The 22,548-nt window shown below is 52.4% G+C and overlaps 1 protein-coding gene across 2 annotated transcripts; it reads right to left on the bottom strand.

Annotated features, from left to right (window-relative positions):
- Positions 1 to 18,448, bottom strand: GNG12 (G protein subunit gamma 12). Of its 2 annotated transcripts, none has more exons than XM_052666930.1 (5): positions 18,354 to 18,448; positions 12,000 to 12,058; positions 11,248 to 11,366; positions 2,576 to 2,692; positions 1 to 1,933 (listed from the first exon to the last, which is right to left on the bottom strand). In XM_052666930.1, the coding sequence occupies exons 4-5, from the start codon at positions 2,669 to 2,671 to the stop codon at positions 1,808 to 1,810; spliced, it is 222 nt and encodes a 73-aa protein (XP_052522890.1). In that variant the 5' UTR covers positions 2,672 to 2,692; positions 11,248 to 11,366; positions 12,000 to 12,058; positions 18,354 to 18,448; the 3' UTR covers positions 1 to 1,807. The 2 variants fall into 2 exon arrangements, with proteins under 2 accessions (XP_052522890.1, XP_052522889.1); XM_052666929.1 differs by having other exon boundaries at positions 11,267 to 11,366.
- Between the last annotated feature and the right edge of the window lie 4,100 nt (positions 18,449 to 22,548).

The following is a 22,548-nucleotide window of genomic DNA, read 5'->3' as shown; positions in this document are numbered from 1 at the left end:
TCCGTGCCAGGACTTCTTTATTAGAAAGTACAAAGGTAAGCATCCTGTGTGCTGGGGGGGATGGCAGTGGGAGTGGGAAGGACGAGAGGCGGCAGAGCTCCAGCCTATAGGAGCAGCAGGACCTCGTGTCCAGGCTCACAAACAGCACAGGGACAAAGCTGGACCTCAGGCTGGCTCTGCACATACAACCCTGCATCACAGAACCATTCTGGTTGGAAAAGACCTCCATCCACCAGTCCAGCTCTCAAACCAGAACCTCAGGCTACCTCTGGTGGAGCGAGGAGCTCTAACCAGCACTGATGGCTCCTGGAAGGAGCAATATTTGGGCTACAGCACGAGCCCCTGCGCCTCTGCATGCCCCTGCTGGCCTCCCCAGCTCGGCTACTGACAGTGTCTAACTAAATGTGTTATAAAATGAGACTCAAAGATAGTAAAAAAGAAAAAGTAAGCATGGATCTACGATATTGTTTGGAAATCATCGCTAGAAAAATAGTCTAATTATAAAAATAATTTGAATGTAAGCACAGAGGAAGCAGTACAGTTTTCTTATTGCCAGCCTCGCGTTCAGATTTTTGAGCTGTTTGTTAAAGAGCCTCGTTAAACAAATATATAATTTCTCAATATATTATCAACAGTGCGTATATAATTTAATATAGAAATGACAAATAGGCAACGTAAGACAGTAAATTACAAGTGGTTAATAAGTCCTGTAAGCACCCTCGCAGGAACGCGCAGCGATGGCCGCTCACAACTCCAGCCCTGGACCACAGCTACAGAGAAAGGCAGAATCGTTACAAGTCCCCTGGAAGTTTGCTGTTCATACGCAATGTTTGTATAAATATCCTGTTAAAGTTTATATATTTATATATTTATATACACACACGCAAGGACTTTTTTATGATGTATAGATATCAAATGACTTCCTTGATGGAAAGGCTCCCTGTTACACCTGCACAACCACAATCTGGATGCAGTTTGGCGTTTTTTCCCCTTCGAGAGGGGGATTTGGGAAAGAGCCAAATTCTGAGTGCCTGCACAAATCACAAATGAGACCTCGAGTGGCAGAACCACACCTCTAACTCCACCACAAAGACAGCAACTATGAGCCTGTCGCCTCTGATTCTTTGGACAGCTTTTCTTTTTTGTAATAACAACACAGATTTTTGATGAGAGAAATGAGAAAACCAGGATTCAAACTGAAAGCTGCTTTTTCAACTCCTCTTGAAGGCTAGGAAGTAAACCCTCGGCTACCTGACTCTCCACACATTAGGTTTGACATGACAAATGCCCTGCCAAGAGGAATGAGCACACCGAGGGCCTCAGCAGGAGCCTGGAGCTCTCCAGCAGCCTCTACCATCATTTCTCAAGGTAGCTGTTGCTCGATAATGCACTTCTAAGTGTGCACGTGCACAAATGCACATCTGAACGCTGCAGAGGGAGGCCCTGCTCTGCGTGCACTTGATTTCAACAAGAGTGACACCGCTGATGTTTCATAACGGGGATTCCAACTCTTAGCCCGGCTGTGTTCTGCAGCAAAGCCGGGCAGCTTTGGTCTGTGTGTGTGAGGCCGCAGCAGGAGCGCAATCAGAGCCACGGCTCTGCAAAGGGACCCCGCTCCTCTGGCCAAGGGAAAAGTGATTGAGCGTGAAATCTCGCTTCCTACCGGAGACTGGGAGCAGAAGAAATGCTTCAGAAAGCCTAAGAGATCGTTTCTACACGTGAGAAGAGGACAGTGAATACCGGGTACCTTACAGGTTGTTTGCCTACACATCTGCCTGCAGGGAGCTGCGGAGGCACTGCTGTGCCCCTATAACAAAATGCATGTCTTCTTGTCCTTGAATGGGTTTTCAGAAGCAGGAATGCCCATCAGCAATGGATCTTTCTTGGCGTGTTCTTCGCAATAGAGCATTAGGTCTGCTGATGCCTTCGACACCTGCAGAAGACAGAAGATACCATGGCCACTATTTCCCCATAACCAGCAATAGGAGCGGATGTGACCCTGCGTGAAGGGAGGGATGCTGGGCCATCAGCACCTCATAGGCCCACACCCTGTTTCCTGCAAGAGACAGAGCCCTGTGCCTCGCCCTGGGGCCAGCCCTGTCCACACAGGGGAGCTCCTCCAGCTGCTCTGGCACTGACAGAGGCAATAGGATGGCTCTGCTTATACGAGGCTTCTACAGAAGACCAAAAACAAACAGGAAGGGCTCAAAATCGTGCAGCAGGTTTGTAATAAGGAACTTATTGTCTGTAACGCTGCGGACAATAAACAGAAGTGTCCTCAGATGACTTAACGCTTTCTAGAACACTAAATATGGTCTTTCCTTGCATAACCCTGCACCAAGAAAGAGTACCTTGCTGTGTGTGTTCCTGAGTTTGCACTGCTGGCACCTCCAGGGATGGGGCACCCATCACAGGGTGTGCAATTAAGAACGACTTACTACCATGCAGGTTTTCCAGGTTGAAATGTAAACACCGAGTTCCAAGATGAGGGAAAATCCGCCCCGTGTCCCCTCTGCACATGTCCTGTCTGGGGAAAGCAGGAGGAAAGAGGGGCTGGGGAAGGCCGTGCTCTCACCTTTATTCTCTCTATTGAGGCTTCTATTCTCAGCTGCTGGACAGTCCTGCGGGCCTGAGCTATGCTGTTGGTGGTGCTGGCTGTTTTACCCGACATTTTCAGCGAGCCGGCGATGCTCTGTTGGGAAAAACAACCTGTTATTTTTCCAAAGGCTGCTTCTCTACAAAGACACAACAAGCTGCAAGAAGCGTTATTGTATTTTTCTTATTTTACACAACAGGTCTGAGCGGCACCAAACACCCTCAGAAAAACTGCACTGAGCTCCAGCGTACCGCGGCGCTTCTGCCGTCCCCCCTCCCCAGCCGCCCCAGGTCTGTGGCAGCTTTACAACATCCCAGGGAAAAAAAACAACAGCCAAAGTTCACAGAAATACTCCCAGCTGCTGTCTGCTCCCATATGGCCATATATGGAGGCATAGCAGGAAAAAAAAAAAAGCACAGCCCCGGGACTTGGCTGCTCTGGGTAAGGAGGCAAAGCAGGGACCCCGCTGCGGGCGGCGTTTGGCTGCTATCCAGCAGGGCAGGAGGATGCTGCTGCTGTCACTGCTCCCAGCTGCCAGCCCTGCACAGCTTGAGCCCAGCCAGGCAGGGCCACGGAGTGCTGAGACTCTGCGGCAGAGGAGCTCAATGGGGGTGGTGCAGCCCTTCCTGCCCCCAACGCTGCACCGAGGGACTGGGACAGCGTTTTGGGGAACGCTGGTAACCAGGTCCTGGCCAAAATGTATCGCGGAGCCCCCTGTAAGTACAGCTGGGAGCAGGCAGCCAGCAGCTCAGAGCTGCTTTCAGGCAGCGCTGCCCTGTCAGACCCGTCTGTGCAGCAGCACGCGAGCACTAGCAATGCACAGACTCCAGTGTTTGTTTTATACAGATCCTCCAGAATAATTGGCTCCGTGGTGCCGTGCTTAAATCATTTACAGCACTACAGGGGCTCGAGTCGAAGGCAGCTGGATGTGACCTTCCTGGGGCCGCACACAGCCTCTCCTCGCAGGCCTCTGTTACCCACACGCTGGCCAGGGCAGCAGTGCTGTTTTTCCTCCCGCTGCTCTGTGTGCTGAGAACAGCATTTCTGTGCACCGAGCCCCTGGTTTGGCACAGCCCACATTTCCAAACTTCCCGTCCCTCCTGCGGGGCCCTGCTGTGTTAATGCCCAGCTTGCCCTTAACAGCAGCGCTTTCTGCCAATGAGGATGTGATGCCACCAGCACCCAGCACCCTCCACACCAACATCTTCCAGCATTTTCCCCTATTAACAACTCCCTGCACCATGCAGCAATGCTCCTGCCTACCCTAATACGCCTGTGAGCTGCGTGCTGAGGACGTGGGACTTGGTCCCACTCCTGCCTGCCTCAATCACAGCAAAAAGCCAAGAACTCCCACAGGAGGTGCTGCCTCAGTGAAGTTCAGTGAGCCCCTTCCTACCCAACATTCTGAAGCAGGAGGGGCTGCAACCTGCACCAACAGTCCTGGCAGGCAGCACACTGCCCGGGGCATCACTTATGTGCGAAAAATGAGTCTGTAGTGCAGCTGGGACAACATTGGCTGGCTTGGAGAAAATATAATTTCAACCCCATATCCATTAAAAACGTCTTTAAATTATTAACAAAGCTAAGGCGATTAACTTTTTCTTAAGCATCTTATGATCTACTGGTGAGAAACCCTGCGAGTGCTGTCCTAACAGGTATTTCGTGCTTGGCCACTTGCAGCTGACTCCTGCTGCTCCTCAAAACCCCCCGCGGTGACTCACAAGCAGAGAGAGCTGCTGTTCTCCCTGCTGAACCCCCGAAGCCCAGTGACCACAGGCTGGGGCTGCATGCAGCATCCAGCAGCTGAGAAACTGCTTTGCTGGGCAGGGAGCAGGCAGCAGCAGGATGCAGGAGGCTGTCCCATCCAGCAGCCTGTTACTGCAAATGGGCAAGCCATGCCTCCTGCTCGCACGCAGGTAGGAGGGACCTAATAATTGGTACTGGGCAGCATTAGAAACTGACTTCCTGGAAGAGATATTGAAAACATAGTCACGAATCTCTCTGATGTGCACACAGCCACGTGGCCACCGAGCAGGCAGCTCCTGGGCTCCCCAGCCTGCTTTGCAGGTGTGTGGCTGGGAGGAGACAGGCATGAGACAGAACTGGTTCAAATGCTGCTTGTGCTCCAAGTGACCCAATCCAGGGTAAATGTGGAAGGTCTCTGAGTTCAGAGTCTTTAAACTCGTGCCAGTGCAAAGATCGCAGCACCAAGCAGTGCTTGGCAGCATGCAGGGCTCTTGGTTGCTGCATTTGCAGCACAAACCACGCACACTCTTCTAAATACTTCCATCCCAGGTTCCTGTGTGCAGTTAGCTGGATGAAAGCTGGAACAAAGCTCCTGAAATTGGAGCACAGGACACCTTGGTGACTGCAGGGAGGGGAGGCAGCAGCTGGGCTGTGCAGCCCTACCTGTGCCTGCTGCCCACGCTGCCAGTCCCCAAGCAAAACTCCCAAAGGTGTGGGAACACAGCTCCTGGAGGAGGCTGCATCCCATGCAGCAGTGTTAAAGTTGCTCCTGGTGTCTGCAAAGTTGCAGTTAATTGCATGAGGCTACAGATCACAACCAGCCTCTCCTCAGCAGTGCACGCAGGCTGAAAGCTGCTGGGGGAGGAGGGAAGGCAGGGTGCTCTGCACGACAGCAACTCGCCCTGCAGCACTGCAAGCCTGTTCCAGCCTGAACCCAAGGCATGCAGGGAGGCAGCAGGTGGCAGAGCTGGATGGTGAGTCAGCTTGGGCAGCAGGGCGGGCACGGCGCCCCGGGATCAGCTCTGCAGCTAAGTGTGTGTGCTGCAGTTGTGAGGAGGGATGCATGGGAGTCCAAAACGCTGCGCACAAACAGCACGACAAATGCAGTCACCGATTCAGATAGGCTCCATGTAACACCATATTGCAGACAAGTTGCTGTTAATCACAGAGATGCAGTACCCCACAGCGTCCTGCATCACTGATACTGGCGTCACTCAAATATTAAAGTGCATTTTGATGGCGTGGTTGGTGATTCAACCTGCAAATTACTCAAGAGAAGTGGGAAAGCTGACGGACATAAGCACATTTGTCTGGAAATAGTCACCATCTGTTTGCAAAGGTTCACATTCAGATCATTTGCTGTATTGCTGGGAAAGAGAGAGTACCACAAAGAAAAGGTAACAAATCTGAGACCATCTGCTGCTTTGGAACCTGCTCTGCAAAGAATACAGCATGAAATCGGAAGACCCTTCTCCTTCTGGAGGTGCCATTTCCAGGAGGGAAGCACAGTGCAGGAGCAGAGCACTGCCCCCACCCAGCTCTCCCTGCCTCCCGCAACACCAAACGTGTCAAAACAGCCCTTCAGGATCTGTCAGGGATGGCCCAGGAGGCCAGGATCACACAACAGGTTAAACCAGACCATGCACAGCTATCACTGTACCTCCACCAGGCAGACCCAAGAGCGAGCAACTGCTCCACTCGGTTCCAGTGCTGCCAGGTTGGGATGTGCAGCAGCAGCAGAACTCCATCGCACCCACACATGGCTTCTCTGGAAACATCTCACCAGTTTTCTTTTCCTCTGCTCCAGAGCTGTTTCCTTTTACATCAGGCTAACTAAGTTGTGCAGCCTGCGGGCCAGTTAGTAGCCCAGCTTTTCTGCTACAGAATAGCCATGCAGAGGATGGCTGTGGCTCAGCGCTGCCCGCTGCCCAACACTCACATTTTAGAGAAAAAAAAGAAGCTTCCAGCAGGGCCTCTCATTCATGCTGCTGGATCTGATAAGCAGCACACCTGCTGCACTGATGACAAGCTCTGCTGGCACACTGCAAAGTCAACACAGGAACATCATCGTTTTGGAACAGAAAGGTGCTGCTTTGTATGGATACAGACACAGCACTGATCTACTACAACCTGAGCCCTAACTCAGACCCCTTTTTCAGGGGGTCTGCAAAGACAGTTTTCCTTTCTTCTCCTGAAAAACCACGGAGTGGAAAGAAAAAGCAAACAAGCAAGCAAGACCTTGATTTTCTCCCAAAGTAATGGGTGCATCCCTGAGAAGTACGATAGTTCAGCATCTGCCAATTGCTCTGATTTCAGTATTTCCTTTTCTAAACACACACACACACAAAATTAAACACCAATCACTGTGGAATTAAAATAGAATACGTCCCCCCTCATTTTGTTGCAGTGGGGGCAGGCTGGCTTTGCCCTGCCTTTGTCTCCTATGGCCATGACTCCTTTTGGCACTGGAGTGGGTGGCGCCTCCCCAGAACCCTGTCCTGTCCTCAAGCAGTGACCTCGTTAGGGAAGTTGCAGGGCTTATTTTCCCAATTGACTTGCTTTGGTAATAAATCAGATCCCTAAAAAACAAAAACATGACATTAGAAAATTAAATTGCCACCTTTCCTCATCTCCAAACAAACAGAAGCAGCATTACTTTAATGGTCCTCCTAAGATTACCAAATCTCTTCTGCACGGAGCTTCGTATACAAGTAGGTCATCTCCCAACACTGTTTTCCCTCTGAGTTCCTGGCAACTACCCTGATAAACGAGCTGCTGCAAACATCTCATCTGTCTGTATCCATGCTCAAACTGGGTGATCTCCTCTGGGGTGCATTTGCCTGAAGGTACATGTAACAGATTGCAGTAAGGGCAGCACAGGCTGCTCTGCAACCACCCAAGCAAGGACACAAGGTGCTCGTGGTGGCATCTCTTGCAGCCTCGTGGCAGTGCCCAGACATGGCTGAGGACCCACTGTGCTTGCTGCTGCAAGGACGTGCGTGAGGTGACAGCCCTGGTCCCCCAAAGTGCCCATGAGCAGCCATGCAGAACCAGGACCCAGCAGGACCAGGGTTAGGGATGAGGGAAACCTGCCGCACTGAAGCCACGGTGCAACTCCCCGCTGTCTGACTCACAAGCTAAAAAGAGACCAAATTATCAGTCCCATCAACAGCCTTTTCCCAGCAATGCTACCCAAGACCAAAGCATTTCCACAGAAGTGCTCTGAAAACATGCACTGCTATGTCTGAAAACAGATGGGGTTTATTTTTTCCAGCTATGGCTGCTCTAATAAAAGAAGTGAGCTCCCGTGCCCGTGCTCCACCCGCTGGGGAAGGTTTGCCTGCAGCTCGCCCTCTGCACAGGGCTCACCACAGCACAGCATTTACTGCGCCATGGGGACGAGCTTCTCTTTGCTTCCAGCCTCCAGCACACCACACAGCTTTGATTTTCCCCTTCGTAATAAAAGGGCCTGCAGGAGCAGAAGGGTGCAGCAGCTTCCACTTGCAGGAACCAGCAGGGCTCCCGGCCTCCGGCAGGCAGAGCCCACCTCCAAAGCAAGCAGCATGGCATGCCCTGCCGTGCGCTCACGGTCACCTTGTGCCCTGTCCATCTGCTGTCCCTACCCTTGCTCTGGGTTTTATCGCTTCTCCACTCCTCCATTGTGAAAGGGTAAAATCAGCTGCTGCAGGAAAACATTTTTCAGTACGTGCCTTGCTCCAGAGGGGCACGGCCAGGCACTCCGTGTACAGAAATGGGAAGGATCGAGCAGGGACGTGGGGAAGCCCAGCACAGCAGGAGGGATTCACCAGGCTCAGGCAGCAGCTCACAGCTTCCAACGGCACCCGCTGCTCCCCCTTTGTCACATAAACCCTTCCTTTCAGTAGTAAAAAAAACATAGTTTTGTTTGAAGGTTGTCAGCAGTGGAAAGAATTATTATGGGAAAGGTGCAAACGACAGCAGGCACGAGAAGGCTGCGTGCCCTCTCCAGACACTCGCAGCAGCACACGCAGGCCAAGACTCCTGCATTAGCAGCAGAGTCAACAAACGAGTGGAGCCAAACAGGCCAGTGGGAAGGCTTAGCTCATCTTTTGGGGAAAACACCTTTTTCCGTGGAAAACTGAGGACTTTGGTTTGTTTAAATAACGACCTTTTAAAAAAAAGAAAAAAGAACAAGGATGCTCACCAGCCATTCTTGGCCGTGGGAAGGTTTAGCTACAAAAACACACGAACCATCCAGAGCACATGTCACACAGAGCATATGCTCGTGTTTTTAACAAATAAGAACAGAAATAGCCACAGCCAGGCAAAGCTGACCCCATTCCCTACAAGAACCTGTTTTTAAGACTTTGCCCTACTTCTTTCCACAGGCTGCAAGGAAGGAGGTTAAAATACAGCAGGCGCTCACAACAACGGCCTCAGCAGGTACGTGGCAGGCACTGCAGCTGGGCTCCAGCTGGGATAATTAAAGACCAATCTATCTTCTTTACTCTTTTGGATCTAGGAGCGCTGGGCCACCTGCTGAGTGAGATGTAATTAAAGCAGCACTGCTGGAGCTCGGCCGGGCATGGCAGCTCTGTGCTGCACAGCTGCTCTGTTCTGCACAGCTCGGGCTTCATGCGTTATTCGAAGGCAGCTCTAGGCTACAGCAGCTGCAAAAGGGTTCAGCCTGGCGCCCTGTTAGTATTTCTTTCAAAACAAGATACCTTTTAAGTTGAATATCTCAAAACTGGAGGTGAATAAAGCAGCCCAGAGCCGGGGTCAGTGTGAACCTGACATTAAAGCTGATCTGCACGTGCAAGCTTCCAGCATGTCTCCTTTTTACAGCGACAAAAGCCATGCGTGGGGCTGATAGAGGCCATGTGCTGGGAGCTGGAACACAGAAACATTTTCCTTTTATACTCACTGGGATGGAGGAACTATTAGACAGGTCTAGGAGCAGGTGTGGGCGCAGTTCTCTAGCGTGCCAATCACAAGTGCTTGGCCAAAGGCAGCACTTCTGCTCCAAGAATGATTGCAAAGTGGCACGGTGGGATCATTGTTTATGTTTTTGGTGATTCCACAGCAAACACTGCAGGCTTACAAGTGAAACTATGCCCTGTCCTGCAGTCTCCCCAGGCATTTCACAAAGCCTGAAGCTGGTTCCTCCTTGCACGTCACCACCGACCACAAAGGCTCCACCAGCCCAAGCAAACCACCCTAACCCTGCTCCTCCCCAGCTTTGCCCTCAAGACCTTTCTGCAGCGACCCTACCAGCAGCATCCTTTCACCCCACCAGGGCTTTTCTCCCACCTCTGAGGGCAGCGATTTTGCTTACTCCTCTGTGACACCTGAGATAGCTGCCGTGCACTGCCGCATGCCCTGCTGCCTGCCTTGCAGTGCCAAGGATTCACCAGTTTCTGCAGGCTCCCTGAGTGCTGCGAGAGCTTCAGCACGTGTGGTTTGCCCAGGCACCTGCGTGGGAGCAAGGAAGCTGCAGGCTGGGCTGGGACTTGAATGCTGCAGTTGGTTTTCCTGTGGGAAGTCACGGCTGCTCCACGCTGGGTTTGTTCCGACTTGCAGAACCCAAAGCAACGTGAGTGCATGCCAAGAATTAAACACTGTGGCTGGGCACTGAAATAACCTTCCAAGCAAGCGCTGCAAAAGCTAACCGTGGCGATATTTCTACCATAGGGACCTCTCTGTCCTAAGGGTAACGTTCATCAGGAAGCAGACGAATAAGGATATAACCAGCACCCCCCCACCAGCCGGCTGCCCTGCTGGGCAGAAGGAGGCAGCACACACAGCCTGCAATGGCCCAGCTGCACGGACGGACAGCCAGCGCTGCACGGGGCCGCACTGACACCCAGTGGAAGGCAGGGTGAGATGCCTGGCGAGGGAACACGTGGCTGAGTGCCTTCCTTCTGCTAAACGCAGTGGGAAATGAGATCTGGCAAGCAGGGAAATGCCTGAATTCCACCCTACAGTCGCAGTGCAAGCGTTCGATATAGACTAGAAACAATTGGGTTTTGTTAAAAGAAAGGAAGACAGTTTGTACAAAGAAAAGGTAAGAAATTAACCACCTGCAGCACGTAGCACATAGTGCTCCCCATGAAGATGTCGACTCCTGGGGATTTACCCCACAAATTGCAATGCAGTGCCCCAGAAGACCCAACATCTTTTTTTTTTTCTTGCTGGGCACAGAAGGTTCTGTTCTGTGCAGGCTGTCTTTTTGTATAGTCTGCACAAGTGCCTATTGAAATGTGAGCCACAGAACACACAGAGCAGAGAGGTCCCTAAAACAGGGAACACAGTGCTTTGGTGCTCGCTTCTTCACAGGAGCTATACTTGAGACTGTTCTCAACTGAAAAGCCTCAAAATGTTCTTTATTTTTTTATAACTGCAAACAATACTGCCAGTCTCTTCATTAGCCCATCTTTCTGAAATGCATAAAAATCCCCAACAAAAATCCAATCTGTCCTTCTGGGCACCCCGGTAAGGATGTGCTCCTTTACCACCAGCTCTGTTTCACCAGGACAGCTCTGCTGGCTGAGCCTGCACTACAGCTATGTTTCATTTCAAAGCCAGCCTCCAAACACATGATTCTGTCAAACCCAATTTACTTGCAGGGAAATGAATAGCGGAAAAACCTGCTTTCATTTTACTCTGTATTTTCACTGACTGGACTTTTTCTATCTTTAGTATAAATGAAAGCCAAAAGCTGACTTCTACATCAAGGTTACTTTGAAAAACATCTGAGCAGTGCTGTTTTAAAACCTTCAGGTTGATACTGTCAATAAAGGCAATCTGCATGCCCTACCAACCTGGGGTACCTCTTCTCCCAGGAAGCGACCTGCTCTTCTACACAGCACTCCCCAGCTTGCTTAAAAGAGAAAAAGGCACAAACTACAGAAAGACTCAGGGTGTACCAAAATCTGTTGGTCTTACTGCATGTAAAGCAGGAGCAGTCAGCAATCAAAGCACCAGACTGGGAGTCACAAGACGTTGCTCGGCCTCAGGTTCCGTGGCCTTCAGCGAATTCCTTTGTCTGAAAAAGATAAAATCGTGAGTGCTGGGAGGAAATCTCTGCTAAGAGCTCCCTGGTTCCTGGGTCAGAGCCACTACAGGGCTGCAAAGCTGAGGAGGCTCAGGCAGGACCTTATTGCTCTCTGCAACTCTCCGAAAGGAGGTTGTGGTGAGGTGGGGGTCAGTTTCAGCAATAGGATGAGAGGAAACGGCCTCACATTGTATCAGAGATGGATACGGGGAGAATCTTTTCTCCACAGAGCACTCAGCACTGCACAGCTGCCCAGGGGTCACCCCTGGGGGTGCACCAAAGCCGTGGGGATGTGGCACTGAAGGACATGGGCATGAAGTGGGCTTGAGGAGCCGAGAGAGCTTTTCCAACCTTAATGACTGTACGGCTCTATGACTATGCAGGTGTGGCTACAAGAATTTATCAGATTATTTATTTCAAGAAAAGGGAGAATATAGGAACAAGGATTTGCACTCTGTCACAGTCAGACAGTAATTACAAACATATCCCAGCAAATGCAGACATTTATGGAGGCTTCCACGGTACCTCTTGCTAACTGATGTAGGCAACAAGGAACAGCCTGACTTATGTGGGAGAGGCAACTCCCTTCAAACAGCATTTCTGCCCCCAGTGCTGGAAACTCACCTACATAGGGCAGTGCCGTAACTCGTCCGCCTTGCTTTGCTTTTATTTGTGCAATGACCCTGAAACAAAGTCAGATAAAAACGTTAAGTACTTCATAGTGCAAGAAAGTCAAAGCAAAAAGGGGTGACCACTCGTGGTTTAATCCTGATCACAAAGGCTATTTCAGTTTGAGTACAGCTTCACAGAATGCTGCCTCAGGCTGCCCTCTGCCCAGCTCACTCCCTTCCTGAGGACACAGCCTTGGCTCTCCAACTGCCCCCCCCAACAGAAGCCTCCCCACACCCCATTCTCCCTTCCAGTACGATTCAAGGAACCAACACACGGCTACCAGATTTTGATATGGGTTAACAGGAAGAAATAGAATGAGATCAACATACCACGAAGCTCGTTTGGCATTAGAGTCAAATAAATACAAGAACCTCAGCTGGTCATTTTTTCCCACAGGGGGCCCTCTATGCAGCAGGCATGCACCCACCTGAGTCGGGCAGCCAGGGGTAGGAGAAGCCCCCCCCCCCCCCCCCCCCCCCCCCGGCCTCCCAGCGCAGCACCCAGCCAGGGGCAGCTGCCTCTCACCTGTGTTGCAACTGCAGCTGCAGGCAAATCGCGTCCCTCCCTTTCTGGGAAGGAAACAGCAAAGTCCTGGGCACGCTGCAAAGCTGTGCTCCTGGAGCCTCTACTGACATCCCAGCAGCCATGCTAAGCAGCAGGAGAAACAACCCTGAGAGCCCTGATTGGAGCCCAACCCCAGCTCACCACCGCCACATCCCTCAGTGCCACATCCCCACAGCTCTGGAGCATCCACCACTCCCAGGGCAGCCCGTGCCAGTGCCCAGCCACGCTTTGAAGACATTTCTCCTAATATCTGACCTACACGAAGCCTGCGGGTGTGCAGGCTCAGTGCAACACACCCAGAGGTACGCTCTAGGAGGTACACTCTAGGGTGTGCAGTACATGCTGTAAGTCGTAAAACCAGCAGTTACTGATCTAATACTCATTAGTATTCGGTGTATTAACCTTTCCTATCATTTACAGTGCAAAGTTCTACGACTGTATCTCTGCAGAGACATCACCTTGCAGGTACGCAGCAAACCGCTGACCACACGCAAGGGCATTACTAAGCTGTGGAAGCAGCTGGGACACCGATAACTCATTAACCAAGGCACGGCAGGATCCAGGATCACCGCTAACACTTTTTGGATGAGAAACCAGCACTGTGTGCCAGTGGCAGGGTGCCCTGGCCCAGAGCCCTGCATGGAGCAGTGGGTGGCTGGGTGCAGGGCAGGCACCCTTCAGTGCGCCGGCCTCAGCAGCAGCTGAGCTGGACACACAGGTGGGCTCTGCCAATAAATGCCACATTGGAAACGGCACCCAGACCTCAATAGCTGCTGTTAGAACCCCTGTGCAGAGTGGAAGAACGAGTTACATTAAAGCAGACGCAGCCCAGCTGCAGGCAGTCCCTGCTTATCCCTGCTCTGAACTCGTGCTTCTCACACACAGCAAGGAAATGAAACAAGCAGCATGCAACCCTCCTGCACATACCTGTGACGGCCGTACCGTGCAAAATGAGTTGCTAATGAAAACCAGCTTCTGCTTGCTTACACAATGGCCAGCTCTGGTCCTACAGCCATTACAGAAAAGTAAGGAAAGTTGTAATCTACCCACCTCCACCTCCTGAGAGAGGACAAATCAAGGTCTAGAAGCACCCTGTAAATAATTAGGACACATAAATCATGGGCCACTTTCTGCTATGGAGCCACAAGGCGTCAGTTCTCAGGCCCACAAAAGCTCCTGTCGGGAGGAAGGGCAGCCCTGTGCTGGGAGCCCACACGGCCCTGGGCTCAGCAGCAGCCACAGGCTGGGATATAAAAAGTGAAGAGAGAGGAGGAGTCTTCTTTCCGCTCCAAAAGCTGCTCTGAAAGGAGGAAGTTCTGGGAGCGCTCCTGCAGGAGCAGCACTACTGGGGATGGAGCCCCTGGGTTTCGCAGCAGCACAAGGCAGGCTCAGCAGGACCAGGCAGCCCACCAGCCTGCTCAGCCCAAGCCCCGACTTCTTCTTGGCTCTGCAAACCTCCCTGCTGCACTCAGGGAGGCACACACGTCTCCTGACAAACTGAACTGGAGATTCTTTGCTTTGCTACTCGGAAATGAGCATCTCCTGGACGCCTGCCCCACCGCTGCACGGCTGCAGACCCAGCCCTCACGCTGCCCTGCACTCCCCAGGCCTTCCCATGCAGCTCTGTCTGCAGGAACAGCGTCCTGCAGCTCAGGGGAGCAGGGAGAGAATCGCTGTGGTTTTTACGTGAACCGATGTGCTGCTGCCTGACATTTCAGGACGTGCATTTTTCTTCCTTCTAAGGTTTAATTCCCATGCTGCTAGATACCAGCGAGGATTTTACGAGCTCAGTAATAAACTGAATTTACACACAAACAAAATCTTTCCCACTCCTGCGATGCACCGGCCTGTCTAAACCACGCTGGTCTGAAGCTGATGCTCTGTTGTAAAGCAGAGGAGAAGCAGGTAGCTCTGTCCTGTCTGACTCCTCATTTCCTATCAAATAATAATTATTCATGTGAGTAGCAACAACAGCTCCGATCAGGCAAGGTTCCATACCCAAAGCACTGGCTCTCTGTCCCTCCACAGCCAGCAGAGGCAGACATGCCAGCAGCATCCCACCTTGCCAGCAGCAGCCTTGGGCAGCACAGGGAGAGCTACACAGCACCTTTCTCCATGGCTTCACTTTCCTAATGCAAACTAGAGCCAGCCACCCCGGGACAGAACTCCTCACACACCGCTGTAAGATGGCAGTGAGTGTAAATGCCTTCTGTATCTGCCCGCTTTCATTTTTGAAAACAGAAAGGAAACTTTCTTCTGGAAACACTTCTGGCCATTCCCTGCAATGATTAATGACATCACAAAGAACCTTTTTCTCTTTTATTAACTTAAAAGGTATACACAGACACATCACATATCTTAGAACTGTAGGCTGCACCAACTGCTGAGAAAACATAGGCAGAAAGACCTAACAAAACAGGACAGAAATCCAAACATGTCCAATTAGGGACAGACTGCCCAGGAAAAGCCTTTCTGCAGACAGACTTCCTACGCTATAATTGCTTTTAAGTTGAAGCTCACATTGATAAACAATTAAAACGTCTGTTTCTGCCAAATACACCCATGTTATACGTACATATATCTGTACATCAGCACGTGCTCGTCACACACAAGCGCAATGATGCTATGTAAGCTCTGCTGGGACACAGAGCACAGAAGTAGTGATGCTTTTGGGATGACCGTGGGCCAAAGGATTTCTTTTTTCACAGCTAGAGTCCGTACTCAATAATGCAGATACTACTGACGGAGGAACCAAGTGTGGCAGTGCTGCCCACCTCCAACTGGCTGCTGGTGCTGTCCTAAGACACAGGAGGGAGGAAAGCCCAGGGAAGGCAGCACCAAAACATGCCAGAAGCAGAAGCCAGAAGCATGCATGGCCCCAAAGCACATCACACAGATGGCCAATGCTGCATCCACTTCTACACCCTTCTGTCAGGGCAGATCCATTGCTTGTGAGGCTCTCTCACCCACCCAGCAGTGCTGCCGCAGCTATTCCTGCTCTGCAAGCCAGGCTCGCAACAACAGGTTTCCCTGATCCTCAGCCCACATCTTCCCTCTCCAGTGATATCCACTGGTTCCTGATGAGAAGAACTCTCAGGCTGACGTGTGCCCACCCTGGTGAGCCCCTACTCAGGGCTGCACCCATGGCCACGGTGAGCAGCAGCCTGGACCCTGCTGCAAAACCCCGTCCCACACTGCCCACCTCATTGCACCCTGTCCACCCCATCACATCCCACCCCACACCATCTCGAACCATCCCAGGAGATGTTTTGTTCTCCTCATCCTGAAGCAACCAAAACCCACTGATTTCTTCCCCATACTCAATTCTACATGGACCCTACTCTCCAAGCACCCCACTGATACCAAGACACTTAACGCTCAGTTCCCACGCATGGGTAAAGCACCTTTGGAACTGTGATGGTGTAAATGGCTCAGTTCTCATCCCAGCAAGGAGAAAAGGCCGTTCCACCCACCAACACCCCAGCAGCCACAGGCACACAGCCTGCCCTCCATCATTCAGCACATCCAGGCGCTCTGATTCTTGCTCAAACTCCATCACATGCCAAGATGCTGACACGGACACAGGAAGCCGAACATAAACACCCCGCCTGCTTTACTGAACATTCAAAGAAACAAAGCTAAAAATATGGATTTGTTGGAGTCTCCGGACAGAGGGAAAATAGAGAGTTCTACCAGAGCTCCGAGGGCTTCTGCCATCACCTCAGCTCTTTGCAGTATTCTCAAACAACATACGGAGTGAAAACTTCTCCTTCACGACTTTCGGATTTTCTCTTCTCCCTCCCTTCCATAGCCCTCAACAGCTTATTGTGGAGAATAGAAATAAGGGGATTCCAGAGGGGACCGCAGTGCTGAGTGCAGTACAAACCCTCAGGTTTGGAAAAAACTGGGTCTCATTGTGCAACATGACAAAATGCAGAAAACAGCTGCATGACTCCAGCAGTGATTAACTCGGAGCAAATCCCGAGAGCCATCAAACATCTGCAGCTTCAATTTCCCAAGAAATGGCGAGTCTGCAACTACTTTCCAGATCTGGGGGAACTTGCTTTCTGCTTTCATTAAAGCCAATGAAAGCTTTACTACTGATCCTATCTCAGCAAGATAAGGGCTTTTCTATGCAAGGCCAGGAGAGCCAAGGGCCCCACTCATTTCTGCATTGTTGGTAAGCACAGATGACCATTTAATTTGCAGAAACACAATCCTTCTAAGAACGCAGCTAAATCATTTGACCAATATTATCACAGCAAGCTGATTACATACTGTTTAGCAAGTACCTCTTTTTTCTGCCCCAAGAAGATGCTCGTGCCATAACCCTTGCTCCAGCTCAGGGATGAATTGAAAAGGCAGGCAGTGATGATTTCTGGGGCTGCACCAAGTGCTTCCAGAGCAATTAGAGCTTGCTTTTGTAACGGAGCCTAATCAGAAGATGCTGCATCAGGACCAGGGCAGGAAGCTCATTCCCACTTGGAAGAGCTACGGCGTGGGGCAGCTCCCTGGTGGGCTCAGTGCTTCCAGAGCTATTGTGGGCCTGCATTTCCCACAGCTCCATTCTACAGAGCAGCTTCTCATGACCTGGGCTGAAATATTCCGAGCACTGTGAGGAACACAGACTGAGAAATGCACCTTCAGTGCTCATGAAAGTAAAGCTGCTACATAGCCACAGAGGCACGTATTTGAAACAAAGTACCTGAAACAACACAACTCTGTGCTCGCTTTTACATACAGGTGGAGAGATGGTTCCTCTCTTAACCCACGGCTTTGTTAGCAGGTAAATCATAGAATCATCGAATGGCCTGGGTTGAAAAAGACACAATGATCATCTCGTTCCAACCCCCTGCTGTGTGCAGGGTCACCAACCACACATAAAGGCGTTGCTGTGCCATGACACGAGCCGGCTCCACGGCACAACTCCAGCCTCACCAGCTGCTGTCCATTGGAATTCATTCGCCACTTTGGCACTGGATTAAAGATCCCCTAAATTACCGCCATACATCCAACGCAAGGCTGAAATACGGGATCGGGAAGTCATTAACTGCATCCTAATCCCTTAATCGCGCGCGGTGCTACCGGAGCAGCACAGCATCCTAGCGCCGTCCCATTACTTACTCGCCTCATTTTACTCCTAAACGAATTCTCAACCCAGACAGAAGCCAACAAGCAACTCACGACCACCCGGCAGCCCTCAACCGGCGGAGATGCCGGCTGCGAAGCGCCTTGCGCTCAGCGCCGGCCGGAGAGGCGCCCAGCCCGCCTCGTGCCGCCGTCCCGGCGCAGGATCCTCCGCGGCCTCGCGCAGCCGCCGCGCCGCGCTCCCCCCGCCCCGCGTCGCGCTCCGGGCACCGCACGGCGCCGGGCCGAGGCCGCGTCCCGCAGCGCCACGTGCCGGGCCGCCCCGCACCACCCGCGCAGGCCGCGAGGCGCCGCCCGCAGGGAGCGGCTCTGTTTCTCCTCCGCGGGGAGCGGGCAGCCGCGGCTCGGCGGAGTTTAGAAGCCGAAGAAGCGATCCGGCTGCCGGGGAGGCCCCGCCGCCCCTCGGCCCGTCCCGCCCCGATGCGCCCCGCGGCCCCGCCGCTCGGAACGGCGCTCCGGAGGAAAGGGAGGAAAAATAACAATAGAAAAAAAACCACCCCGACCCAACGACGGCCAAACGACTCCAAACTCGGCCCCGAGCGCTGCGACCACCGCCGCGGCCCGACCCACCCGCGGCCCCCGGCCCGCGCTCACCGCCGCCGTCCTCCGCCCGCTGCCGTCTCCAGGGGCGACCGCCCCGCGCTCCGCCCTCCTCCGCCCGCGCTCGCCCCGCCCGGCCCCGACCCGGCCCGGCCCTGCGCTGCCCCGAGGCCCCCGCGGAGCGCGGCGCGGAGCTGCGGGTTGCAGCCGGTCCCTCGTGGGAAGGAGAGCTTTCGTGTTGAAAACAACCCGTCTCACCCCCCTCCCCCCCCCCCCCCCGCCTTTTTTTTTTTTCCCGTCGCGTTGCTGTCGGGAGGAAGGTCGATGTTCCTGGGGACAGAAATGCCGCTGTATCAGAGGGCGGGCAGGTTGGGTATGAGGAGAAATGGCTTCTCCTGAAGAGCGCCCAGCGCTGTACAGCCGCACGGGGGTGGGGGTCACAGCCGTGCGGGTGTTCGGAGCCGTGGGATGTGGCACTGAGGGATGTGGGCACGGGGGAGCGGGCTGGGGGAGACTGGGGAGCTCAGGGGGCTTTTCCGACCGGAATGGTTATGCTGTGGTGCAGCTCAAACTTCAGGAACTGATACTTGAGTTTTGTAAGAGAGAGAAGGAGATGATCCTGGTTAGAGAAGCACTGAGCAAGACGAATGCTTAATGTTATAAACTTACTCAGGGGTTTTAAACTGCAGGAGGGGAGTCGACTCTGAAACGGTAGATAACAGCAGGACAAGGGGAAATGGTTTGAAGTTGAGGGAGGGAAGATTGAGGTTGGATGTCAGGAAGTTCTTTGCTATGAGGTGCTGGAACAGCTGCCCAGAGAGGCTGTGATGCCCCGTCCATCCCTGGAGGTGTTCAAGGCCAGGTTGGATGGGGCCCTGGGCAGCCTGGGCTGCTGTGAAATGGGGAGGTTGGTGGCCCTGCGTGTGGAGGGGGGGCTGGAGACTCACCATCCTTGAGGTCCCTTCCAACCTGGGCCATGCTGTGATTACTCAGTGCCCACAGTCAATGAGAGCAGAATGGGAAGAAACGTTTGGACTCCAGTGGAAGCTCATCAGCAGACAGCCATGCCTGGCTCCTCCATGGCTCCCCCATGATGCCATCACCAGCCCAGCTCCGCAGCACTCCTCCATTCCACAGCTGCACCACCAGATCCGGTGTCTCCGGCTCACCCAGTGTCCCAGGGCAGCACAGTGCTTTGCATGGGATTTGCATGAGCATGGCAGGGTGCAGCAGGCCTGGTGGCTGTCAGGGCTTGCCCAGCATCCCAGCAGCCCGGCCTTCTGCAGCTCGCAGGGTGTGGTGCTGCGGGCCCTGAGCTGCCTGCAATCTGAATGCAGCCCAGAAGCCTGCAGTGAGATCTGGCTACGGTTTGGTTCCATGCCAGGCCAATTTTTGTGATGTTTCAGGAGGACACAAACAACTGAGGTTCATACGTGCCCCGTGTTCCCCTTCTGTCCATTCCTAGCAGTGTTTCTCATTATCACCCCAGTTTTTCAGACTTCCGACAATGGCAAGAAACCCGGTTTTTCAAGTTTTTTTCCCAAAGTAGTGTAAAAGAGCCTGCTTTTGTTCAACGTGAGCCATTTTTTGAGGATTGCTGTTTGAATTTTGATGTAAAAAAGCCAGAGGGGGGAAAACGACACAGGAGATCTAAGGAACGGAACTTAGCGAATCTCTATTTAGAAAGGAGGGGTTTTGCTCAGCCTCCGCCGCTGGCTCCCAGGAAGCAATGCCCTCTTGTGGGCTAACTCAGCAGCTCTCCTGGAATTCATTGATAGTCATCAGCTTCATTAATCACTGCTGCCACGCTTCCTGGCCCCGTCCCACCCGGGCTGGCTCAGCAAGAGAAGAGGAGGAAGAAACAGAGCCCACTTTACACCGTCAGGCAAACGGAAAGACCTCCTTGGAGCAGCTGTTCCCTGGGCTTTGAGAAACACCAAATATGCTGCGCTGGAGCTGCACGAATGATGGAGGTTTTAGCAGCAAAACGATGGTTCTGGTCTGGCTGAGCAATTCCTCTGACAAACAACAGGATTTGCTGTTCCAGCCGTTCTCGCAGTGATGAATGAGATTCATTTCCTTTTATTCACTTATTCTTTTTTTTTTTTTTTTTAAGGTATTTTTATGCTATTTGCAACCTGTGCAATGCCTGACAAATAGTGACTGTATGTCTGAAAAATGAGGGTGCCAGCATGGGGCCAGCGGGAACTCATAACCTGGGTGCAGAAATGTGAGCATCCCAACCTCCTGATTCTCACCAGAGCAGCTTTGGGGTGCTCCCCTCCCTCGTAGGCACTGGTTGGGATCTCTGGGATGAGGAGGTCCTGGTGGTGGGCAGCAGCTGGATGGAGTGAGGCCACACAGCAAAGCACACAGCAGACCTGAGCTGTGCACCTTCTGTTAAGCTCATGCGTTGCTTTTCAGCCAGAAGGGAAAGGTGGCACAAGGGGACACTCCTGTGCCAGAGCCACCCTAACACTGCTCCTGTGTCACTCCGAGTGCACTGGGCTGAGTTCTTCAGAATGGCACAAGCACAGTTCTTCCTTTCTCCTCCAAATACTGATCTATTAAACTGTTTATTCTTGTTAGCGTGGACCAGAAGCCTAAATCAAAGACCGCACAATGTCAAATACCCTCAGTCCCCGTTTGAAGAACATGCCTGTATTCTGCATTTAATCCCATCAGGACGACTGGGGGAGGCAGGGTAAGGATGAAGTGCCTTCCTCAGGGCCTCATTAGCTCAGCAATGGGCTGAGTGGCAGCTGTGCAGCACAGCACACTGCTGCACTGAGGTTGGTGGAGCAGCAGCCCCGACCCCCTCGTCCTTCTGTCCCTATGTTGCTTCCATACATACCTGTAGCTGCTTCCTTCCAGCACAAATGCACACGAGGAAAATCTTACAAAGTGTCAGTTTGCTGTTGCAGCTTGCTTGCTCCATGTGACACCTGTGTTTCAGTCTTGGCTATTGCAAAGACTTCTTTTTCATTTGATTCTTTTGTTTTGCTGCCCTTAAACCATAGCAAAGTGCATAAACACCACCTTGAATGTGAGGTTTTGCAGCAGCCCATGCCTGTGGGATTTGCTGCAGCACCCAGGGCGGAATCCTGTCCACCACATTTATCTCCACTGAGCTCTTATTATTCTGTGTGTAACAACGTTCAGAGTTCAGCCAAGGGACAGACTGCAATAACAAACCTGGAGAACAGATCTGCTCTCAGCGCACGCTTCGGCCACGCTGATGCAAAGCAAGATTTCTTCCGTGCATCCTGAACAGCAGCTCCTCCTGCTGTGTCAGCCACACTTTCGCCAGCTCCAGCAGTGAATGAAGAGATGCTCCAGCTCTGTTGTAGCACATGGCCGAAGCAAACCCCCAGCCATGGGGCAGGGGGACCCAGCAAAGCCCATGCCTGGGGAAGGGCTGCAAACTGGTGCCACAGTGCAACAGATGAGGAGCACAAAGGGTGCTCCCAGCACCCCAGGGCACTTTCCTTGCAAAATAATCACACACTCAGTATGAAGAACACTCAGTGCACAATGAGCTGAACAAGAGAAACAGCAGCGGCTGCATCAATCGCTCCCTAAAAGCAATCAGCAGGGCTGCTGTTGGCAGGAGGATGCGTGGGGAGCAGTGAGTGCACATCTGAACAATTCAGCTCCTGGCAGGGAGGGGGACACGATGCTGCCCTTCCCCTGGCAGGAGCTGAGACAGGGCAGGAAGCAGCAAGCTCACACTTCCTAGGTTTTCTTCTTCCCAGGAAATCTCCAACATTTTCCCCCCCCTTATTTTATTTCCCTGCAAAACAGAGATTTTGACTTGACAACTTCACTCAACTCACGCTTAACTGTAAATACACGGAAAACAATCTGCAAACAGCCAGGAGCAGGCTGGGGCTTTCCCCCAGCCAGAACACAGAGGTGTGTGCCTGTGATTGCTTTTGGGAAGGCGTAGCCTCAGACGCCTGAGTTTGGTTCACTGAGCAGTCTGGACTAATATTGACAGAAAGGTGGTTTAGAAATAACAGAGAATGATGCCCACAGCCACAGCAGAGCGAGGTTTACCCTCAAGCAGAGCAGCAACCAAGTTCTGACAGGCATCTGTGGAGGGAGAAGTGGAGGTGCAGGAGACGGTCTGCTACAGTTTGTAGGTCAGACATCACTCATCACTGCAGTGTGCTGGAGATCCCCACCATAAGTGTGCGCACATCCACGCACCCAAACTATGCTGGCAGCAGCCAGACAGCTCATCGCT

Source organism: Tympanuchus pallidicinctus, unplaced genomic scaffold, assembly GCF_026119805.1.
Source record: "Tympanuchus pallidicinctus isolate F22 unplaced genomic scaffold, pur_lepc_1.0 scaffold7, whole genome shotgun sequence".
NCBI classification, from domain to species: domain Eukaryota; kingdom Metazoa; phylum Chordata; class Aves; order Galliformes; family Phasianidae; genus Tympanuchus; species Tympanuchus pallidicinctus.
Note: the sequence above shows the minus strand (reverse complement) of the source record. Positions and strands in the feature narration are given on the sequence as shown.